This window comes from Ptiloglossa arizonensis, chromosome 1 (genome assembly GCF_051014685.1).
Source record: "Ptiloglossa arizonensis isolate GNS036 chromosome 1, iyPtiAriz1_principal, whole genome shotgun sequence".
In the NCBI taxonomy this organism is placed as follows: Eukaryota; Metazoa; Arthropoda; class Insecta; order Hymenoptera; family Colletidae; genus Ptiloglossa; species Ptiloglossa arizonensis.
In genome coordinates, this window is record NC_135048.1 from 1,222,511 (window position 1) to 1,240,997 (window position 18,487).

Consider the following 18,487-nt stretch of genomic DNA (forward strand, 5'->3'; position numbering starts at 1 on the left):
AAATTAGAATGTCCGTTTCTTTTTTTTTTTTGGTATTATTTCTTTCCTAACGCGCAAAAGTACTGTTATTCGTGAAATATTTGAAGGACGTTTTCTAAAGATAATTATGGATAAAGAAGTAGGCTCGAGGCAATTTGAAACATTGCGCGCAAATAGAGTAGTTCATCCGTAACGCGAAACCATTTTTCGTTGGTACAATGATACGGTTCGAGGTGGTGAAAGCGTACTTTGAAAGAAATGTAGACTTTTCTTTCTCGTGAAATATCTCTAAAAAGGTGAACGTTATATCTTGTTTTTATCTACGTATGCGTGCAAAACAACGAGCAAATAACCATCGAAAAATTCATGCTTTTCGTGTTGTTTCTTACTCGTTCTTTTTCGATAATTATTTGCGCATCTTTCATCGTTCTGGAGATGTTTCACGAGAAAGAAAAGTTTGCATTTCCTTCGAGGGATAATTTCACCCCCTCCAATTGAAGAGTTTAAAAATTTTTTAATTTTTTGCTGTGGCGATAGTCACGTGTCAGTCTTTCTAGAATTAAGCTCGACTCGATGGTTTCTTGGAAAGTGTTGGAAACATAAGTTAATTGTACAAGGAAGGTATATATATATATATTACTCGCACTTACCATTTTGTACAATTGTAGCGATCGTTCCAAGTAACAAATGTGTCGACACTCGGATTCAGAATTGTAAATACCGGCGAACCTGACGCGCGTTAAACGGTAAGAAGATGAAACAAAGGTAGAGTAGGTTAACGACTCTCGAGATTTAATTACGAGTCGAGAATTAATCGCGTAGCCAATCTATCTAGAAATTATTACGAATTGCAAACATTATAACCAGCTGTGCAATTGATTCACAGTGTCAACGAAAGGATACATTTTCTGCGAAAAAGTGTTAATAACGCAAAATGAATTTACGACCTACTTTCTTTTACAAAAATTATATTCGTTAGCATATACGTTAAAATAATCGTATTTTCGTTCCGATAAAAAAGTTTAATGTACTAAACGTTTCTTTTGCTTTCCATAATACTCGTTTCGTACGAATGAGTTTCGTCTCCTTGTGTATTCGTAGCAAGAATTCTAATTGCAGTGGCGTCCTTGTACATCTTTCCTAGACTGTTCCCTTCGGCGTTCGGTAAAGGAAGCGATAGGGTGAAAAAATGGCCACGCTTAGGCATAGAATTCGCTTTTGTTTTTTGTTCTTTTTTTTTAGTCAGATAAACACGATTGACGGAGGCTGCGTTGTACTTTCTGCACGGTTGAGCGAGCATGTCACAATCGACCGGGGCCGTCTCAATCAAAGTGGCATTGATACCCTTCGTTCATTCTCTCGAACAGGCCCTCGCGCTCTGCATTGCGGTTTTGTTCGAGACCGAAAATCTATTAGCCCACCGATGTACATATATATATACGTATGCGTATATTCCAACAAGCAACACATACGTATATACACATATCGCTCCCATATGGGACGCAGGCTAATTTTAATGGCCGCAAAACTATAAAACGATTACAAATAACACATTTTGAGTGAAAAAATTGAGGATAGGCCACATATTGTTTTGTAATACACTGGCACTTGGAGGGAACATCGAGGGAAAGCGTAAAGTGTTCGAACGATAGGTATAAAATAATGCCGAACAATTTGTAAAACGTACGAAACTGTAAACTGTAATTCATCGACGATAGGGGCGGTGTAATTTTTAAAAATCTCCTCAATACGCATCTGGAAAAGTCTTTCGATTTATTAAAGAAAATGTAATGTTCGAGATACCCTAGAAAAAAGTTGAATAGACGATTGAAAGCTGCCTGGAAAGATAAAATACGGTAATACCGTTGAAGGAAAGAATGCTGGAAAATTAATTAATAAATTAATCAAAGATTTTACACTGGTACAATACTACGGACCGGTGGAACATTCTACTCGATTGAAAGTGCACGCAAAAGTATTTAAAAGATCATTGTTCCGTCGAGAAGGTAAAGATAGATGGTGCAAGTGATGTCGATCCAAGGTTGATAAAGATAAGGGTACTCGCGTACAAGAACAAATTCATCGGCGATTTGTCAAAGAGTTGTCTTGGGAGATAAACGCAAAATGGTAATGAAAGCTTCGAACGCAATCTTGCAAATATTTCTTCCGAAGTACGTGTACCGTGGTTCAAAAATTATTGAAATTGCCACTCATTTAGTAACAGGAATAAGAGGTTTACGTTTTAAATAAGAATCTCTACTAATTCTCGATTTTTGGTGTTGAACGTTCTACACTTTGTTAAAAATTTCTTACGACAAGTAGTAAATAATTTATAATACGTTAATAAGAGGTTCTTTCTTTTTACTACGTGCAAAATATGCTCTCACGGTCATGGACGTTCCTCTGTCATTTTTAATTACTTTTCGTAAAAAAATTGTCGGGAACCAACCTCAAAGTTTGTATTTTTGGACGATAAAACAAGAAACACGAATATATATTTTTGCGTAAAACGTTTACCAATTTTCTATGACCTCATTTAAACGTCTTTAATCGTAACGAAATATTTGATCGCCTAACAATTCTTATTATGGATCGCACACAATTTAATATTTGAAATAGATTAATTTCGACAATTCTGAAAGATGAAAAATGTTCGAACGCAGTAGCCTTAGAAACCGTTACGATTCGCTAAACAACAATTCATACAAAGTGTAATTTATTTGAGAATACTTTTGTTTATCCACGGGTATGCAACAACGTAAAAATCACTTTCTTAATACGTCGAGAAATACGGTTTGAAACGTAATTAATGAAACGGTGGTTGTCGATAATCATTTGAAATATTATCGATCGCCTTATTTACAAGTTTTCAAGAATGAAATGTTTACGATTTCTTTGCCACTGTTTCGTAATAGATGGTATAAATTGAAGTTTGAATCGTAACTTTATCAAAGATTAGTTTTAACAACTATCCCAAGTATTGTTAGCGTAACTACTTGATATACATAATCTGCATGTTAAGTCAATCTTCTAATCCTATGAATCGTTCATTTACTTTACGTCCTGCACGATCTACCACAAACCAAGCTGAGAGACGTAGTCTAGGGTGGCGCTCGATGTGACACGCGACCGCAACGTGGCTGCATTTACATTATATCACGGTTTATACGATATTACTTCACTGCGTGCGTGCCATATGCCGAACCAGCATTTTCGAAATTAATTTTTCTAATGCTTTGTCGGGCAAGTCTTGCTTCGATGTAAATTTCCTATGGTACGACTGGTATAACGGTGACGTAAACATAGGTACATACATATGTACGTACGAGCTCGAATTAACGAATTAAATAGGTACCCATTGAAGTACGCTTCTACTTTCCTTTCGTTACCGAACGAATTGTGTATTTTTGTGGGTACACGAATAATTGAGGGGAAATTTTACAAAATTCAACGTTTCGTACTGCGTCGCAGTACGTTCCCTTTACGAACGCAGACGTAAAATGTAAAATTAGAATTAAATAATATTTTTCTTCTTTTTTCACTAACAATTAGTCTCGAGAAGAGAACAAGGGTTGCACCGTGCAGTTCAATAGGTACAGTGCGATGCATACGATAGGTAATATTGCCAAGTAAATAAATTAGTTAATGCGATGGTCGAATTGGTCGAAATACTATGAATATTACGCGATTGTTGAAAATTGAACAGACTTTCGTACAGTTGGATAGGGAAATTAAGAAATCCTACTAGTAGGTCGACACGGATACTAGTAGCCACGAGTTTCGCATTTATGTTCCTGAAGAGGGTCCTCAACGAGAGCCGAAACGTGGAATTTTCTAACATGGTCTCTAAAGTGTTCTCGGGCGACTAAAGTGCCAGTAAAAAGTCATTGAGAGTTGCTTGTAAAATTAAATGAACATTGGCTGTTTTCGATTTTACAAATGAACCTAGCGTCACAATTGTACGAACAAATTTTAAATCGTGTACATGCCTACGGTAAATGTCAGCTATCGATAATTTCATTTGAACTTCGAGTAACGATGAAAGAATAAAACGATGTTTATAAATCACCGTGGTGTTTAACCGTTATTGTCGATGTACGAGCAAGTCGTGCTTTAAGAGCACCAATGGGATCGCTTCTTCTTTACAGGTTTACATTAGCAGCAGGGAAGAAACGTTGGCGTATCGTAGCTGCAACGAAATTTTGTCTTCGAGTAAAATATCCATTTTCTCGAAAACTATAAATAACGTCTATGGCAAAACATTGTACTTAAATCCTGGAGGTACGGAAACGAAAAGACTGCAGGGCACGGAAAAATAGTTATGTGCAAGCCTCGTAGGCTTTACCTGTCTTCCACGTGTAACACATATCCTTTGGACGGGGATGAAAGCTCCGAGATGCTGTTGTATTGAAAACCGGGGGTTGAGCACCCCTGAGCACAAGATGTCCTCCTGAAGACTATCTCGGCCTGTGTCCCGCGGGAAACCTCTTCCTTCCTACCGTTCCTATCTCAGGACACTCTATAGACTATTCAGATATCAGGCTCACCCTACTACTCCAGTGTTAGTCAGGTTGTGTGTTTGCGTGAGAGCGAGAACACGAGAGGAGAGTGAGAAAGAGTGTGTGCAAGCGTGTGTGTGTGTGCATGTCTGTATTTCCAAGGACAAGCAGTACCATGTAGAAGCTGGAGGAGGTATAAGTACGCCTGAGTATTCGAGTGCTCTGCTACCTTGCAGCCTCGCCACACCTCGTAGGAAACGTATTTTGCAAGCCTAAATATCCTGGGTTTCTAGTTGTGACGGTATGCGACGCTATCTCGTAGGTGGGTACCTACAAGAACGAGTTATCTGGACCCTTATTTCGCAGATCGTTGCGAAGGATGATACTAAGGGTGGTAAACTGGTATCACGGCCGTTAATGTTTCTATGAAATTGGACGGTACATGCATTTGCCCGTTAATGTCGAACAAATAGTCCGACGGGCGCTCTTGTTACTTGCAGTTTTAACATCGAACAAGAGCGATTTCTTTTCTCCGGGGTAACGATTCAAGAATAACGAATAAATAACAATGGTCGTTCAACCGTATTCGTTATCAATCGCGTAAAATAGAATAATATAATCGACGAACCTCGACGTCGTTTAAGTGTTCCAAATGAAGTACAGATGTTGCAAAATCTATAAAAGGGGACACGTCTCGAAGAACGATCTTTAAATTGTTCGATTCGATAACGCGAGACGAGTAGAAATAGGTAATTACGGTATAGCGTATTCTTAAAATAGTTGACGAATAATGCGTGAAACGTTACTCACCGGTCGATGATCACAGGGTCGCTCGGCGTTTCGTTTCTGTTCCCGCAGCTTTTTTTATCGCAACACCGGCTGTAACGAAACAAGATGGTCGAGTCAGAGATCGGTATGCATAATTTTCGAACAGTTCGTTCGCAGAAAGCGTGTTCTTTGTCCGACTCGATTCGATCGGTGGGTCCAGAAGGGTCAGAACTTTCGAGACCGTCTAAAAACTACCAGAACCCTTGAGACTTGGCAAGTTTGAGGGTGGAGAGTAGTCAGCCCGAAGTCCCATGGGTCAATGAGTCAGCCACCCCCGAAGAATGACTGTACCCCCGTGTGTTTCGTTACGTTTATGGTTTGCCACCGTAAGGGTGGTTGCTTGCATAGCGAGCAGATACTCCTCTCTTAGCGCATACGTATCCGCATACGGTAAAACTACGATCTTGAGATGCATTCGTTGCTATAAATCCTTATAAAAATTTTGTCGCGTTACCGGAAGTACCCGAAGCCGAAGAAGTCGGCTGTACTCGTGTAGCGTTTCACGAGCCTCGAGCGAATTTTTAAACGTACCGTTCTCGAAAATTCAAGACGTGTACACGAATTGTTGCTCGTTGATTGGAAATAATGTCCAAGATTCTACTTGTCGAATATTTGTTGCGCAGCGCGTGTACCACCATTTCACAAATGTAAACACACGCGTATAAAAGTTCGTTGCAACGAGTGTACAATTTGAACGATCTATCGTACGTATTTCAATAGACGTGCAGAAAATAACTCACCTGCACATCACCTCGTGAGTCAGGAGGACTCTGCACATCTCAGGATTCTTATCTTGGCCCTCGTACATGATAGCCTGAAACAAAAGGTAAATATTGTTACAGAATAAATTTTGCATTTAACTCATTTGACACGGCAATTCTTGTACGATGTAATCATAATCGTGTTCAAATAAGTTCAGTTATCGATATAAAGTTGCATCGTACTGATCGATGCTTCTACGTATTACGTTACGAATAAAATGTGTTACGCGTAAATTAAACGTCATCGCGGAACAGATTTTTATCTTACCAGTACGCACAAGTATTTGGTAATTTAAAAACCGCTAGAAAACACGCAGGGCGGTAACGAACTGTACAGATGTAGGTCGGGAACTTCCCTATAGAATCGGTAAACCATGAGCGGCCTGAGCAAATCCGTTAAGCTTCCTTTACAGCCTTCTGATTGATTTTTATTTAATGATAACGCGCCGTTACCCTGTACCACTTATGCACTTACAGTTGGGGAACAAGATGCGGATTAGCCGTGGAATAATGGAACGCAGATAGGTGACCTTCCTTTGATCTTGGCAAAGAAAAGCCTCGAAACGGTGAGAAATACTCTTCGACGCATATCCTAACTTTTAGTTTTGTATTATTTATAGAACTTTATTGGCGATTAGATTTTCCTAATCTTATCGTTCATTTTCAATACAAACGATGCTTGTCGATTACGTAATGCAAGTCTTTCGAATATATTAATCTTGAAAGTACTAAATCTTAAATAGCGATTTATAAGCACAATAGAAGGTCGATAAATTTATTCGACACGGAGTAAGTCATTTATTTAAACTGTGTATTGTATATAATAATGCCTACATTTTTAGTTTAAATCTTATTAAGTACGTATCAAACTGTGTATTTTTATCGATAAACCTTAATCAAAGTATTGGTATACAATTTTGTTATTGGAAAAATGGAATAAATGGAGAATGGAATGCATTCGAAAATTAACGAACGTTTCATTGGTGCCCATGAAAAAGTTTCCAAATTATACATATACCGATAACAAATAAACTGTCGTAACTTTCGTTCTACTTTGTGGCAATACATGTATATATTCTTCTATCAAATCTGTATACGTCTTTAGGTACACGCGGTAGTACAACGATACGTACTTTTGTATATTTACTTGTATTCCGTTATCCGGACAGAATAGAAAATAATTCCCTGCAAAAATATATCGAACGTTAATAAATAACGAGTAAAGTTAAAGAAAAAATTATAATCGAAAGAATGTAGAAAGGCGAATACGAAAAAAATGTATTATGCGTACGAAATAGGAAACTTTGATATTTAACCACGAGAAACGCGACGTAAATAAATTGTGAAATATATACATTTATAGAAATATATATGTATGTATGTATGTATGTATGTATGTATACAGGTAAGCATCGTGATCTACCTCGTAAATGTACGGGGCTCTAGGTACGTAAAAGTAATTTTATTCGGCATTCGTTGGTCGAATCCGAACGAAAGTCCGCATTTACCGTTCAAACGTTTTTATTTATAATGTATATGCGTCGAGCACGTTAATCGTATCGCTTTTGCAATTTATACTCGGGCTCCTTTCATTCTCCATTGTACGTAACGACCAAAATTGCCGGAGTTTGCGAAGAAGCGATAAAATGTAAATACTTTGAAATACGGTATCCCAGGGAATTCGTCGGGTTGACGTTGGTACTCGGCGTGCAAGAGCGGTTGAATAGCGGAGGACGCTGGTAACGGTATGAAATACATTTCGCCTCGGCAGTTAGGTGCGACTTCCAGAGCGGCATCAAATATTTATACGAACGAAATAACCGAATTGCAACGTAAACGAACCGCGATGACTGTATACGCGGTGGTAGGTAAATCAGGGAAGCATCCCCCATCGAAGTAAAAACTTCAGCCCGAGAATATAGAGGGGCAAGAATAAACACGAAGAAACAGGGCCGTGGGAGGGGAAGAGTACATATTCCTGGTAACTGGAAAGCGAAAGGAGACATAAAACGTTACGTGCCCTTTGACCATTACGGCTTCTAATAGTTGAGCAACATGCGATCTTATTTGTACCGAGAATAATTAACATAAGTGTTTGCCTCGTACGCATTAACCCTACTTCTGAGATAGTGGTTCTACTTACTCGGCGAGCACATTCTTTCCCTAAAACTTCCGTCGTTCGTCGTTTCATTACACAATGTTTATTCCTGCGATGTTTCCGATCGTGGAATAAACATTGTTTCTTTGCAATACTTGGGTGCTATAAATCGCGTACATTGTCTTACGACTTTGTCTACCCGTCACTATCGTTCGTTGGTTCGTTTCAATAAATATTACATTAGCTCAAATTTGTCATCACATCTTGTAACAATAAACGTGGTAGATGTAAAATATAAAGTCATTCAAGCCGGAAAATAAGTTTCAATATTGAATCTTGCGTTGTTTGTACACCCATTGATGCTCGATAAATGTCGTGTATTTACACGAAAATATATTCTCTTTTACTTTAAATTTGTTGTAGAACATTGGCCGATAACTTTGAATCCGATAAGTGGATTAATTTTCTAGATTATTCGTTTATTGAACGAAATTATTTACTTACCAAAATTGGTAACGGAAGCCAATATACGTACGATTAACAAGCAACTTTTGGAGTAGGAATTTAAATTCTTTCGTACAAACATTATTAAACAATTATATAATATTGTGTCCCGCCACAAATACAAATACAAATATAAATATTTATACAATAGTAATCGAGTTATTACCAAAAGGACCTGTTAGCCTTGTGTACCTATTCTTTGTATGATATTTTTAACAGCGTTGAACATTTTTTAAAAGACTACAATTATCTTACAGCCGTCCCTTCGGATACATAAACAAGCGAGCAGTTAAATAAATAGGAAAAAGGCCAATTTCTGTGTTAAAAATAAACCTTTCTATTGTTTACGAACTGAAATGCGATAATTGCACGAACAAAACACATTTGTTGGTACACGTGAGAAAATATTTACACACATGTAACGACACATTGAATTCAAAATTCTTCGATGCCACTTTTAATAATTTACTTCCAGTTGATCGTATCTACTAGTATTTACGGAAAATACTTTTAACTTGAAAATAATTGCAACGAAAGATTATAATCAAAAACTTGATCGATTTCCAAACAGAATATCTCAATTTAAACTATAGACTTATTGATAAACACAAAAACAAAATTAAGAATTGTATAAAATATTATTGTCTGTATTTACACGTGTACGCACTAATTTACGTTAGTAGATTGTCGGTGAAACATTTCCAAGTTATAGAATATTATAAACAAACTGGTATGAACTAACGTCGACCAATCCTGCGCGAGATCGGTTCGTGAGGTGTCAAGTTACTAAATATAATAGATACTTTACGTTAAATCCTTTTAAATTTTAGATTTAACAATCACCTAAAATACTTTGAAATATCGATACGATTAATTATTCGGCAAATATAGATGTTATATTTTTTTCGCATCTAATTGTTTATTTACATTTACTCTGTTTATTTTTACCATTGCGTGCCATAATTTGTAATACCTTCGAGTCAAAACCCTTTCATTTTTGCCCATGCATAAGACTTTAAAGTTGTAAGTTTGTAAAGTTTAACCTTTCCACTTTGAAAGGTTCTCACCGAAAAATATTTTTTTTACCAAAATTGATCGAAGTAATTAAATCTAAAATATTTTCTAATAAATTAATAGATAAGATGTTTATTACCATCGAAGTAAGTCATTGGATCGAAATTGTTATATCGATGTTTCGTCTGTTTCTTCTATGATAAACGATAACGTTTCTGTAAAGGCGAAATAACGTTGAATCGTCGTTATCGATATATTAAAATCATATTTATCGATCTACAAAATGTTGAATATTATCAAAAATCATTTTATCTCGTACATTTGTAATGTATTACTGCTTCGAATGGAATTGGTAAACTTGTCCAAAGTTCGTGGCATTGCTTGTACGTAATCTTTAGCCGTGTATACATGACATCGATGTATAATAACTATTGTTTATATACGTAGGTAACGACCATCGGCCAGGTCATGTGCCGCTTGCGAAACGGCATGCGATACTATTTGCTTAGCGATTATTAGCACCGGTACGAGGCGTGTTGATTTTGTCTAGCTATCACACTTACGAACAATTTCGAGCAATTACTTTTTACTCCACCTTCGTTTTCGCGAAACGTCAAGTCCTTGTTTGTCTTTGTCGTTGTCAGGATGGACGATGCTGGTTATCGGTAACGCGTGCGAAAACTTGTCTCGAAATTGATCGGTACATTCTCTCGCTATCGGTCGTATGCAAGTACAATATTATTTCGTTATAAGTCGTCATTTTTTTTTTTTTTTTTTATATATGTAGTCTCTCTATCCCCTCCACTGCTTCTGTGGTTGCCGCGACGAGTGCGAGAAACTGCGAATGAGAAAGAGGGCACACGACGGTGGCAAATCGTAAAGTTTGCTCGAGAACTTTGTTTGCTTTGATAACTGATATATTTCCAATGCTTATATTTAGATGTATAACTTCTTAATTTACTTTCCTCGCGTTGAGTGCGTCGAATTGTTTCTGCACAGATTTGATACTGCTCTGCTAAATTGAGGATAGTTTCTCCCGCCGCGTTTAACTTGTTAAGAATGTCAATCCTCCTTCCTATCGTTAACGAGGCCTTTCCCGATCCACTAATTATAATACTACACGCAATTGTAATAATAATTATAATAGTACAATTTATTACAATTTGTTTAAATTCAAACAATCTTTCCTTAAAAAAGAAACGATATTTATTTTTCTGTATCCCTATACAATCGAAGCCGATAAAACTCGAATGCGATATCATAAATAATATTTATTATTCATGTTTTTACAACTGCATTTTTAATATAAAAGCATTGTTTGTTTTATATACACATATTAAACGTATTTCGTAAGAAAATAATTTTTCTACTTTTACGCTCTCTGCCTCCTTTAACAATTTATTCTTTCCCTCCCTGTTTGGGTTTAACTTTTTTACCCAACTTTTCTCCTCTATCGGATAAGATTTTATTCCAGTACATTCTTTCTTTTTCGCCATTCAATATTGTTATTTGTTTCTCTTTGTTAGATTTTTGTGCAAATATTTGTGCCGCATCAGTTGTATCGAATCTTACGCAAGCAAGGGAAGCACCTTCCTTGACATTTATGCATTTTACACAATTATTTCCCCGTTAATACCGTCTTAAATCCTTTTGGATCTGTGGATAGTTTATCCGTTTCAATCTTAACTATAACTCCAGAAGTAAACGAGAAACGATGCGCGATTTGCATTGTCTCCTTTTCTCGTTATTTTCTTCTGTCTTCTTTATAGTTTGCCGCTGTCATCTGCCGTCACGCTCGCTAACAGATTTGTCGCACTCATCGCGGCAAAGAACAAAAGAACTGCAAAATAGAGGACTGTAAATGAGTCGTTACAAGTCGTGCTTGTCCCTCGAGTGGACGACCTATAACGAGGCAATACCGTATCTTGGATCTGGCCGAATTCGGAACGATTTTACACAAGTTGTCGCGTACGAATCCCTCGAAAATAGAATAATTCCGATTTTCCGCGCAAACCTTCGGCGTTGTTTCGTGCAAACATTTCATACACTTTTTTTGTTGCGCTGTTTACGCTCACTTTCCATAAACACGCGACAAGTAGGTTTTTACGACTGATGCGACGCGGTAGCGTAAGTTTTGTCATCGGTCGGATTGCAACGATACCGTTCTACGTAAGTTACCGTCGTCAAAAGTTGTTCACGGTTATAAGAGGGTTTGTTCGCTGTTCCCAGAAGAGATTTAGGTGCAATTAGCCGAGACTCGTTGCTTACGAGCTACATTCATAATCGCGCGGCCTTAAAAGAGTCACCGTTGGCGTTACACCTCTTTCACGGGCACACTTATTCGTTGAATATCGTGTGGTTATGTCGTCGAATGTCTCAAGGGGTAGTTGGCTCGAGTAAGCAGAGGAAGGTTGGAAGCAACGTCAGACAACTCGTCCTGGGGATACTACCAGTCAGCATCAGCCCCTCGGGGGCCTTTCTTCCGTTGCCCTTTGGTCCCAATAGAAACGTTTGGGCCTCCCCGCTGCCCTTCAATTCCCACGGGAATTACTCACGAAGGACTAATAGCGATAATACACCCCCTTGGCTCGTTCCGAATTTTTTTAACCAATATGCACGCGCATATTTCCATTTCATCGAAATAGCAGAGCACAAGACGTCGCGTTCGAAGAGACATTTTCGAGAATCTCTTACCTTTTTTCAAACTTTCAACTGACGAACACTTTTGATGACCAAAGTTCTAGTATCTAAATCGATAGTCCTGTGTTGTTCGTTGGATATCTTCGATATCCGTTGGAATCGTTGGATTCGAGCTCGTCTTCCTCTTATAACGGTATAATTGAGTTTTAAATAATAGGTAAATAATTTTGGTACACCATAATGTATCTCTGATATCTTAATAGACATTTTTGCAACATTTTACTCGTGTTCTTAATGATTTCTTACGCGCGAGTTTAACTAAGATTATTATTTTTTTGAAAATATCAATTTGATACTACAAGGTGATCGGAACTCTTCTATCGTTTGGAACGTTCCTATTTATAGAGGGTTTGTAAACTTTTCAGATCGAACAACGATAGTTACGATATTCGTCGCGTAATATCGCCTTTGAAAGATACAATGCTGTTACACGTCTTTGTTTAAAGTGTCGAACCATTGTCGCTGATAATCACCTAGGTGCAAGCGCTGTGAAAAAAGTTACGTGTTTAGTAAATCGTTGCAAAAGAAACACAAATGTGAACGATTTTCGGAAACGAGTAAAAACTGTACGATTCGAAATTTCTAAGTTTTTCGAGTTTACCCGATACCCGATCGCTAAAATTAAACATTGTACCCGATAAACGCAAAAAGGAGAACCGTGAACCGTAGAGCAGAATCGTCTCGTGCTTGGCAATAAAACCGTAATGTCGTTCGCGACGAGCCTTCGAAGATGACGGTGAAACGAGAGAAAAAGAGAGAGAGAGAGAGAGAGAGAGAGAGAGAGAACGCACAGAAGGGCGCAGATAAATTCAAAGATAGTCATTCAAATCTGCCGTAATGATTTCCATCCCGAATCGAATCGAAAAGTCCCCTGGGAATCCTCTCTATCGGCTGTGCAACCCCCGACGTCTGACGTACACACCACCGTACAACTTGCATACAATGTTACTCTCACCCCTCGAAAGAATGTCCACCGCCGTAGGGATGGCCGGCGCACTCTCTTTCTCTTCTTATCTGCCGAGGATTAACTTATCTCGAACTTATTATTTCCTTAATCTATAGTTAAATACTCGTATTTCAGCATTACGCGCGTATATTTTGCGTCCGGGGGTCGATACCGATTCGATTTGGCAATGTTTAAGGATTACGCGAGTTACGTCGTTCCTCCATCTTGAATCGTAAATATTTCTTCGTTCCATCGGACGTCTCGAACAACGATAACGATAGAAGGAGCCGATAGAAGCACGGTAATGGTGTACGGTACGATATTCCACGGAACCCCTCCACGATTCTCTTCGGAATTCCCGCGAGTTGCGTTTAACGAAAAAAAATTAAAAAAAAAAAAAAAAGTTTCGACTGATCATCTCCAGCGGCGGATAGAAGTTAGAGCTTAAAAGGGTTAGGTACAATTTCCTGTTGTTCATTCATTTAGAATAACGGCGGTACGCGGTTCGCTGCTTCTCCCATCCTGTAAGTGCTTTTTTATCCCCGGAACTAATTACCATTTAGCATTTTTAATCCTGCGAAAAAGCGCATTCTGGCCCTCCCATCTTTCTCCTTCCCTCTTCCCGGCCGGAAGTTCGTTCTCGAATGTTTACAACGTACGTTGTTAGCGCCATTCAGCCGTGGCTACGCGGATACTCCTTTCTTTCTGTGGAAGCTGCTCGTATTTTTCTGGAAATTTTAGCGAGAAACGCACGGCAGTTCTCGACATTCCGTTCTTTTTTCCTACCTTCTCGTCGAGAGTGCTCCGAGCGAAGAAATTGAAGAACAGCTTAGAGGTGGGCTCAGCAGCCGGCTCGGTGTAGCAAATTATTGCGGATTTATAATCTCCACTTGATTCGGTTTCGAGGAACGTAACCGCGTTTCGAAATTGCGAACCGTAACCGGGCCCTCGGCTGTGAAATTTTACCGCGATACGGTGTACATTTTTTTCGTCGTTTGAAACGAATAAAACGAGACTATATTTGAAACGGTAACTATTTATTAACCAAATACTGTGGGTTTCCTAAATAAACCGTGGACGAACGCGTCTGTTTCTATTAGAGAGCGCAACGGACGCGTTATCGTGAAAAATGGATAATCTCGAAGCGATAGCTTTCAAAACCAAATACGATTCTTCGCGAATATTTTTGAAAGTATATTTGCATCAAAATCTGCCAAAGTTGAACCATAAATGTACGTAGAGGGATGTTTTTTTTTTCCCGAAAAACGAACAAGGAATCGATCGTTACAGCTTTCCCTCTCTCTCTCTCTTTTTCTCTATACGCGTTTAAACGGTATGTGCGCCTTTTTTTGTTTCTAGAGCTTTAATCCAGAGATCCCCCGGCGTTTGTTAATTTTGTAGAATACAGTACATAGTCGGAACACGTCAACCCAGATTTGCTAAACACTTCGTACGAGTTGTTGCGCGAAACTCCATACAGGGACAGAGTAAATATATATATCGATTCTCGTGTCTGTATGTCTTCCTCTCGCTTTGGCAGAATGGAGGAGACGCGTTCAATCGAGGCTTTGATGTATAAATTGCAGCTTTCTCGTTTTCGATCCCACCTCCCCATCCAACTTTCTACTCCCTTTACTGGCACGATTCCTCCATAGAGACGAAAAGGGTATCCCGGCATCTATCACTTCTGCTTTTCTTTTCCTCGTGGACAATTGTTCTCGAGAACTATCGAGGCGTTTACTCCGTTCAAGATTCCGTTTCATTCTTTTACCGATGCTTCTACCGATTCTGAATTCAGCCGCGTACATTCTTTAGATTTTTCACATTTTTGCTAAAATCGACGGCATTGCGAATAATTTACAAACGGTCGCGGTACAAACGCTTTTAAAACGATCATCTTAAAGGAAAACGTACTCGTGTTAAAAAGACACATCTCTGTTTCGAACTTTGAAACGAAGCACGAATCGCAAGAACAACGTAAATATTTCGTTTCAATAGTCTCCAATACGATCGAATCTAACGATATCGTTGTATACACGTATTTCGCAACGTTTGATCTCGATATTAAAAAATTTGTAACTGGTTTACACGCGTGCATATCTCGAGAATATTTATTTTTAATCGCTCATCTACATCGAATACGAAAGGTCTACGCAACGAGTAAATTATAAACAAGACGATAACGTTTATTCTCTGGAACTTTAAAATTCTGTTAAACTTATTTCCCTCGTACGTTATTCGAACGCGTTGAATCGTTGAACGTCCAACTTTTACATTCGCGTATCCGTGTCACAAGTATGGAAATAAAAAGGTGTACGATATCGAAAAATGTCTAATTCTCGGATAAAAGTATCGATGGAATCGCCGTTGAATCGTCCTCGTTATTGCAAAATAATTATACCGATACCGATCGATAGCACTCGATTTGTTTCGCGACACGAACCGATTGGGACTCATCGTTCCGCGCGCGATCGATATACCTTTAAACGCAATTTAACGCATAGATCGATTGCTCGTCTTCGAAAGTTATTCAACCTCACGGCAACTCGGAACCGATTAATAAAAGGAATGGATCGCGAATTGAGGAACGGTCTCTGCCGACGCAAGGCCATCGCGGCTTAGTAATTTAATCAGCTAAAACTAACATCGGCTCTGTTTCCCCAACCCTCTTCGCCCTCAACCGTCTCTTTCTTCTCCCTACTGCTCTTCTTACCTCCGTAACCGACCAACCCCAAGATGATTTAATCTTCTAAAATGGTACAGGTACCTATAGGCACTTAGGTCCCGAGGTCGCGACATGAAACAAAATAATTCAAGAAAGTGAATACATATATCTCGGCCGCGATAGACGTACAGCCCTATACCAGGAAATCTACTCTGCTTCGAACAACAGACGCGTCCGAAATTTTCCAATTATTTCAAACTTATTACGCGATTCGCTGCGATTTAAATGTCTCGCCGCCCTGGATGGTTCAGCAGCTTCAACTTTCTCACAATTTGCTAAACTTTTATTCTTCTTTCTCTCTTTCCGTCTTTGTCTCTAGCCCTGTGTCGTGTTTCGTTCAACGTTCAAAGTGTAAGGCCAGTTTGCTCTTAAAATCAAGATCGCGTCGATTCTCAAAACCGTCACGAAGCGATGTTTCCACCGAAACCGATAACAAATCGCGAGACTGGTAAATCGAACAGTCGCGAAATCTTTTCAAAGTTAATCGCGTTACGATAAGAATCGTTTCTCCACGCGCGGTGTTACCGACGAAGAGTCGTTGGAAAAAGTGTGAAAGAGAGAAGCAAGATTTCACTGTCAGAATTACGAGTACCGTGTTTTCGGAATTTACCGCGTGAAATACGAAGCAACACGTTTCACTTTGGTTTCTCAACGTAAATGAAAACGACTCGGAACTGCGTAAAAAGAAAAGCACGCTTTAAGAAAGAATCGTCGCGCCGAAAGTTGTAACGACCGTTCGCGAGGAATACTTGTTTATTTTCCGTCGAACGTGAAACTTTGTTAAACGTTCGGGCGCGTATCGGTTCGCGGAAAGTCGTCGCGGCCGAAATAACACCCTCGAACGCATAAAGGACTTATCGCGCTCGCGATCGACCCGCGTATTTGCGTTTGCTCGAAGGTTATGATCCTTCTTTGCGCCCTATCGGTGCACCAGGATCTACGATCCTGTGTACAGGGTCACAACACGTGGTTCGCGGACCGTGCGCAGGGTTCGCCACGTGGCGTAGATAACAGGATGGGGCAGACGCGCGGCGGTGGCTGCTTTCCCGGAGGGGTAGGAATCAACCCCCCGGAAAATTAAGTGCTTGTAGCTCAGATGATAACAGCGGTAGGAACGCGTCAGTACGTCTACTTTGCCGTAGTTTCGTCGCACGGAAATAACGATCGAGAGAAAACGAAAACGACAATTTGCAAATTAATTCTGTCCAAAGATTTCCAACAATTCCGGCCCCGTTCGTCTCGCATCGTGCGAGCTGATCGCGATACGGAATATCAGCGTTTTCGTTGAAATCGATTCAATTTCTCGAATAAAACCCTTGGAAGTAAAACCTGTCGTATTCAGAGATTTTACAAACTTTACCGTTGTTTAGGTTATCTACGAATTGATAAAATACAATCAAAAGTAGACTAGAAGAATATTTCTTGACGCGCGATAGTCGATACCGGATCCGTACGTGTGTTCCTAATTGCGATACAGACGTGTAGAAACAAAGAATCGATTTAATTTCCACCAAATCTGTTTCGCTACGAACGATTGGAACAAACTGAAATCAAATTTTTCACGAACAGTGGCTCCAAGAAGTATTCGTACTTAAATATTCGCTATATTATAAGGAAATTCTTCTTACCCGAAAGATTGATTTTAGTGAAAGTTTGTGCGCATGTAGAACACAATAGTGCATATATAGAGAAATTTGTTTATTCACTGGAAATTTTGTCAAGAAGGTGAAATGAGGTCTCGAAGATTTTAATATTTCTTTTTTATTTCTTTGATGCAACTTTTTTGGAAATTTGTGAGAATTGACAGAACGATAGAGCACTAAGAGCTGAATCTTTTTCGTATGAAAAGTTTTGCTCTATTTTCCACTACTACAAAGTTGTATTTTTGAAAATTGAAGAGAATGTGGCACTGTAAAGGTTGACTTCAGCCGATTTCAATATAAACATACGATGAAACAAAAAATGTTCAGTTTTCAGTGCTCTGTCGTTCAACTGTGAAAAAAGTCCCCAAAAAGGTTGTATCAAGGAAATGAAGAAATGTCGAATTTTCAGATCTTGATTTTATCTTCTCGAGAACATTTTTCGTCGACGAAAAAAATTATATCATACGCGGCCCAGTTGTGCTTCCTTATAATATAGGAATCGAATACTTTTTCTATTCAAATTTCGAGGCGATAGTTTTTAAGTAATAACGTATCAAAACTAGAGGGCAAAATGCTCGTTTACGTGTAACTACGAGAATCAAATTCCTCGATTAGCGTTCTTGTAGAAACGTTTATAAGACTACTTAGGTCTCGTTCGTTCGCATTGTAGACGATTATTAATCAAGTATAAGACAATCGTTCTCACCTGTTTCGTTGCGGAATCGATAAGCCTCACGTAAATATCCTGCACCTGCCTGACACCTATAACAGAAATAACAAAAAGTTTCCA

The 18,487-nt window shown here is 38.9% G+C and overlaps 1 protein-coding gene across 1 annotated transcript in view; it reads right to left on the bottom strand.

The window, feature by feature from the left end:
- Kn (EBF transcription factor knot) overlaps nucleotides 1–18,487 on the bottom strand; it is a 153,762-nt gene that overhangs the window by 94,564 nt on the left and 40,711 nt on the right. Inside the window, exons 4-6 of the mRNA XM_076327711.1 lie at nucleotides 18,404–18,459; nucleotides 6,047–6,120; nucleotides 5,289–5,357 (exon numbers count right to left, since the gene is read on the bottom strand). Coding sequence (XP_076183826.1) covers nucleotides 5,289–5,357; nucleotides 6,047–6,120; nucleotides 18,404–18,459 — 199 coding nt within the window. The remainder of the gene's footprint in view (nucleotides 1–5,288; nucleotides 5,358–6,046; nucleotides 6,121–18,403; nucleotides 18,460–18,487) is intronic.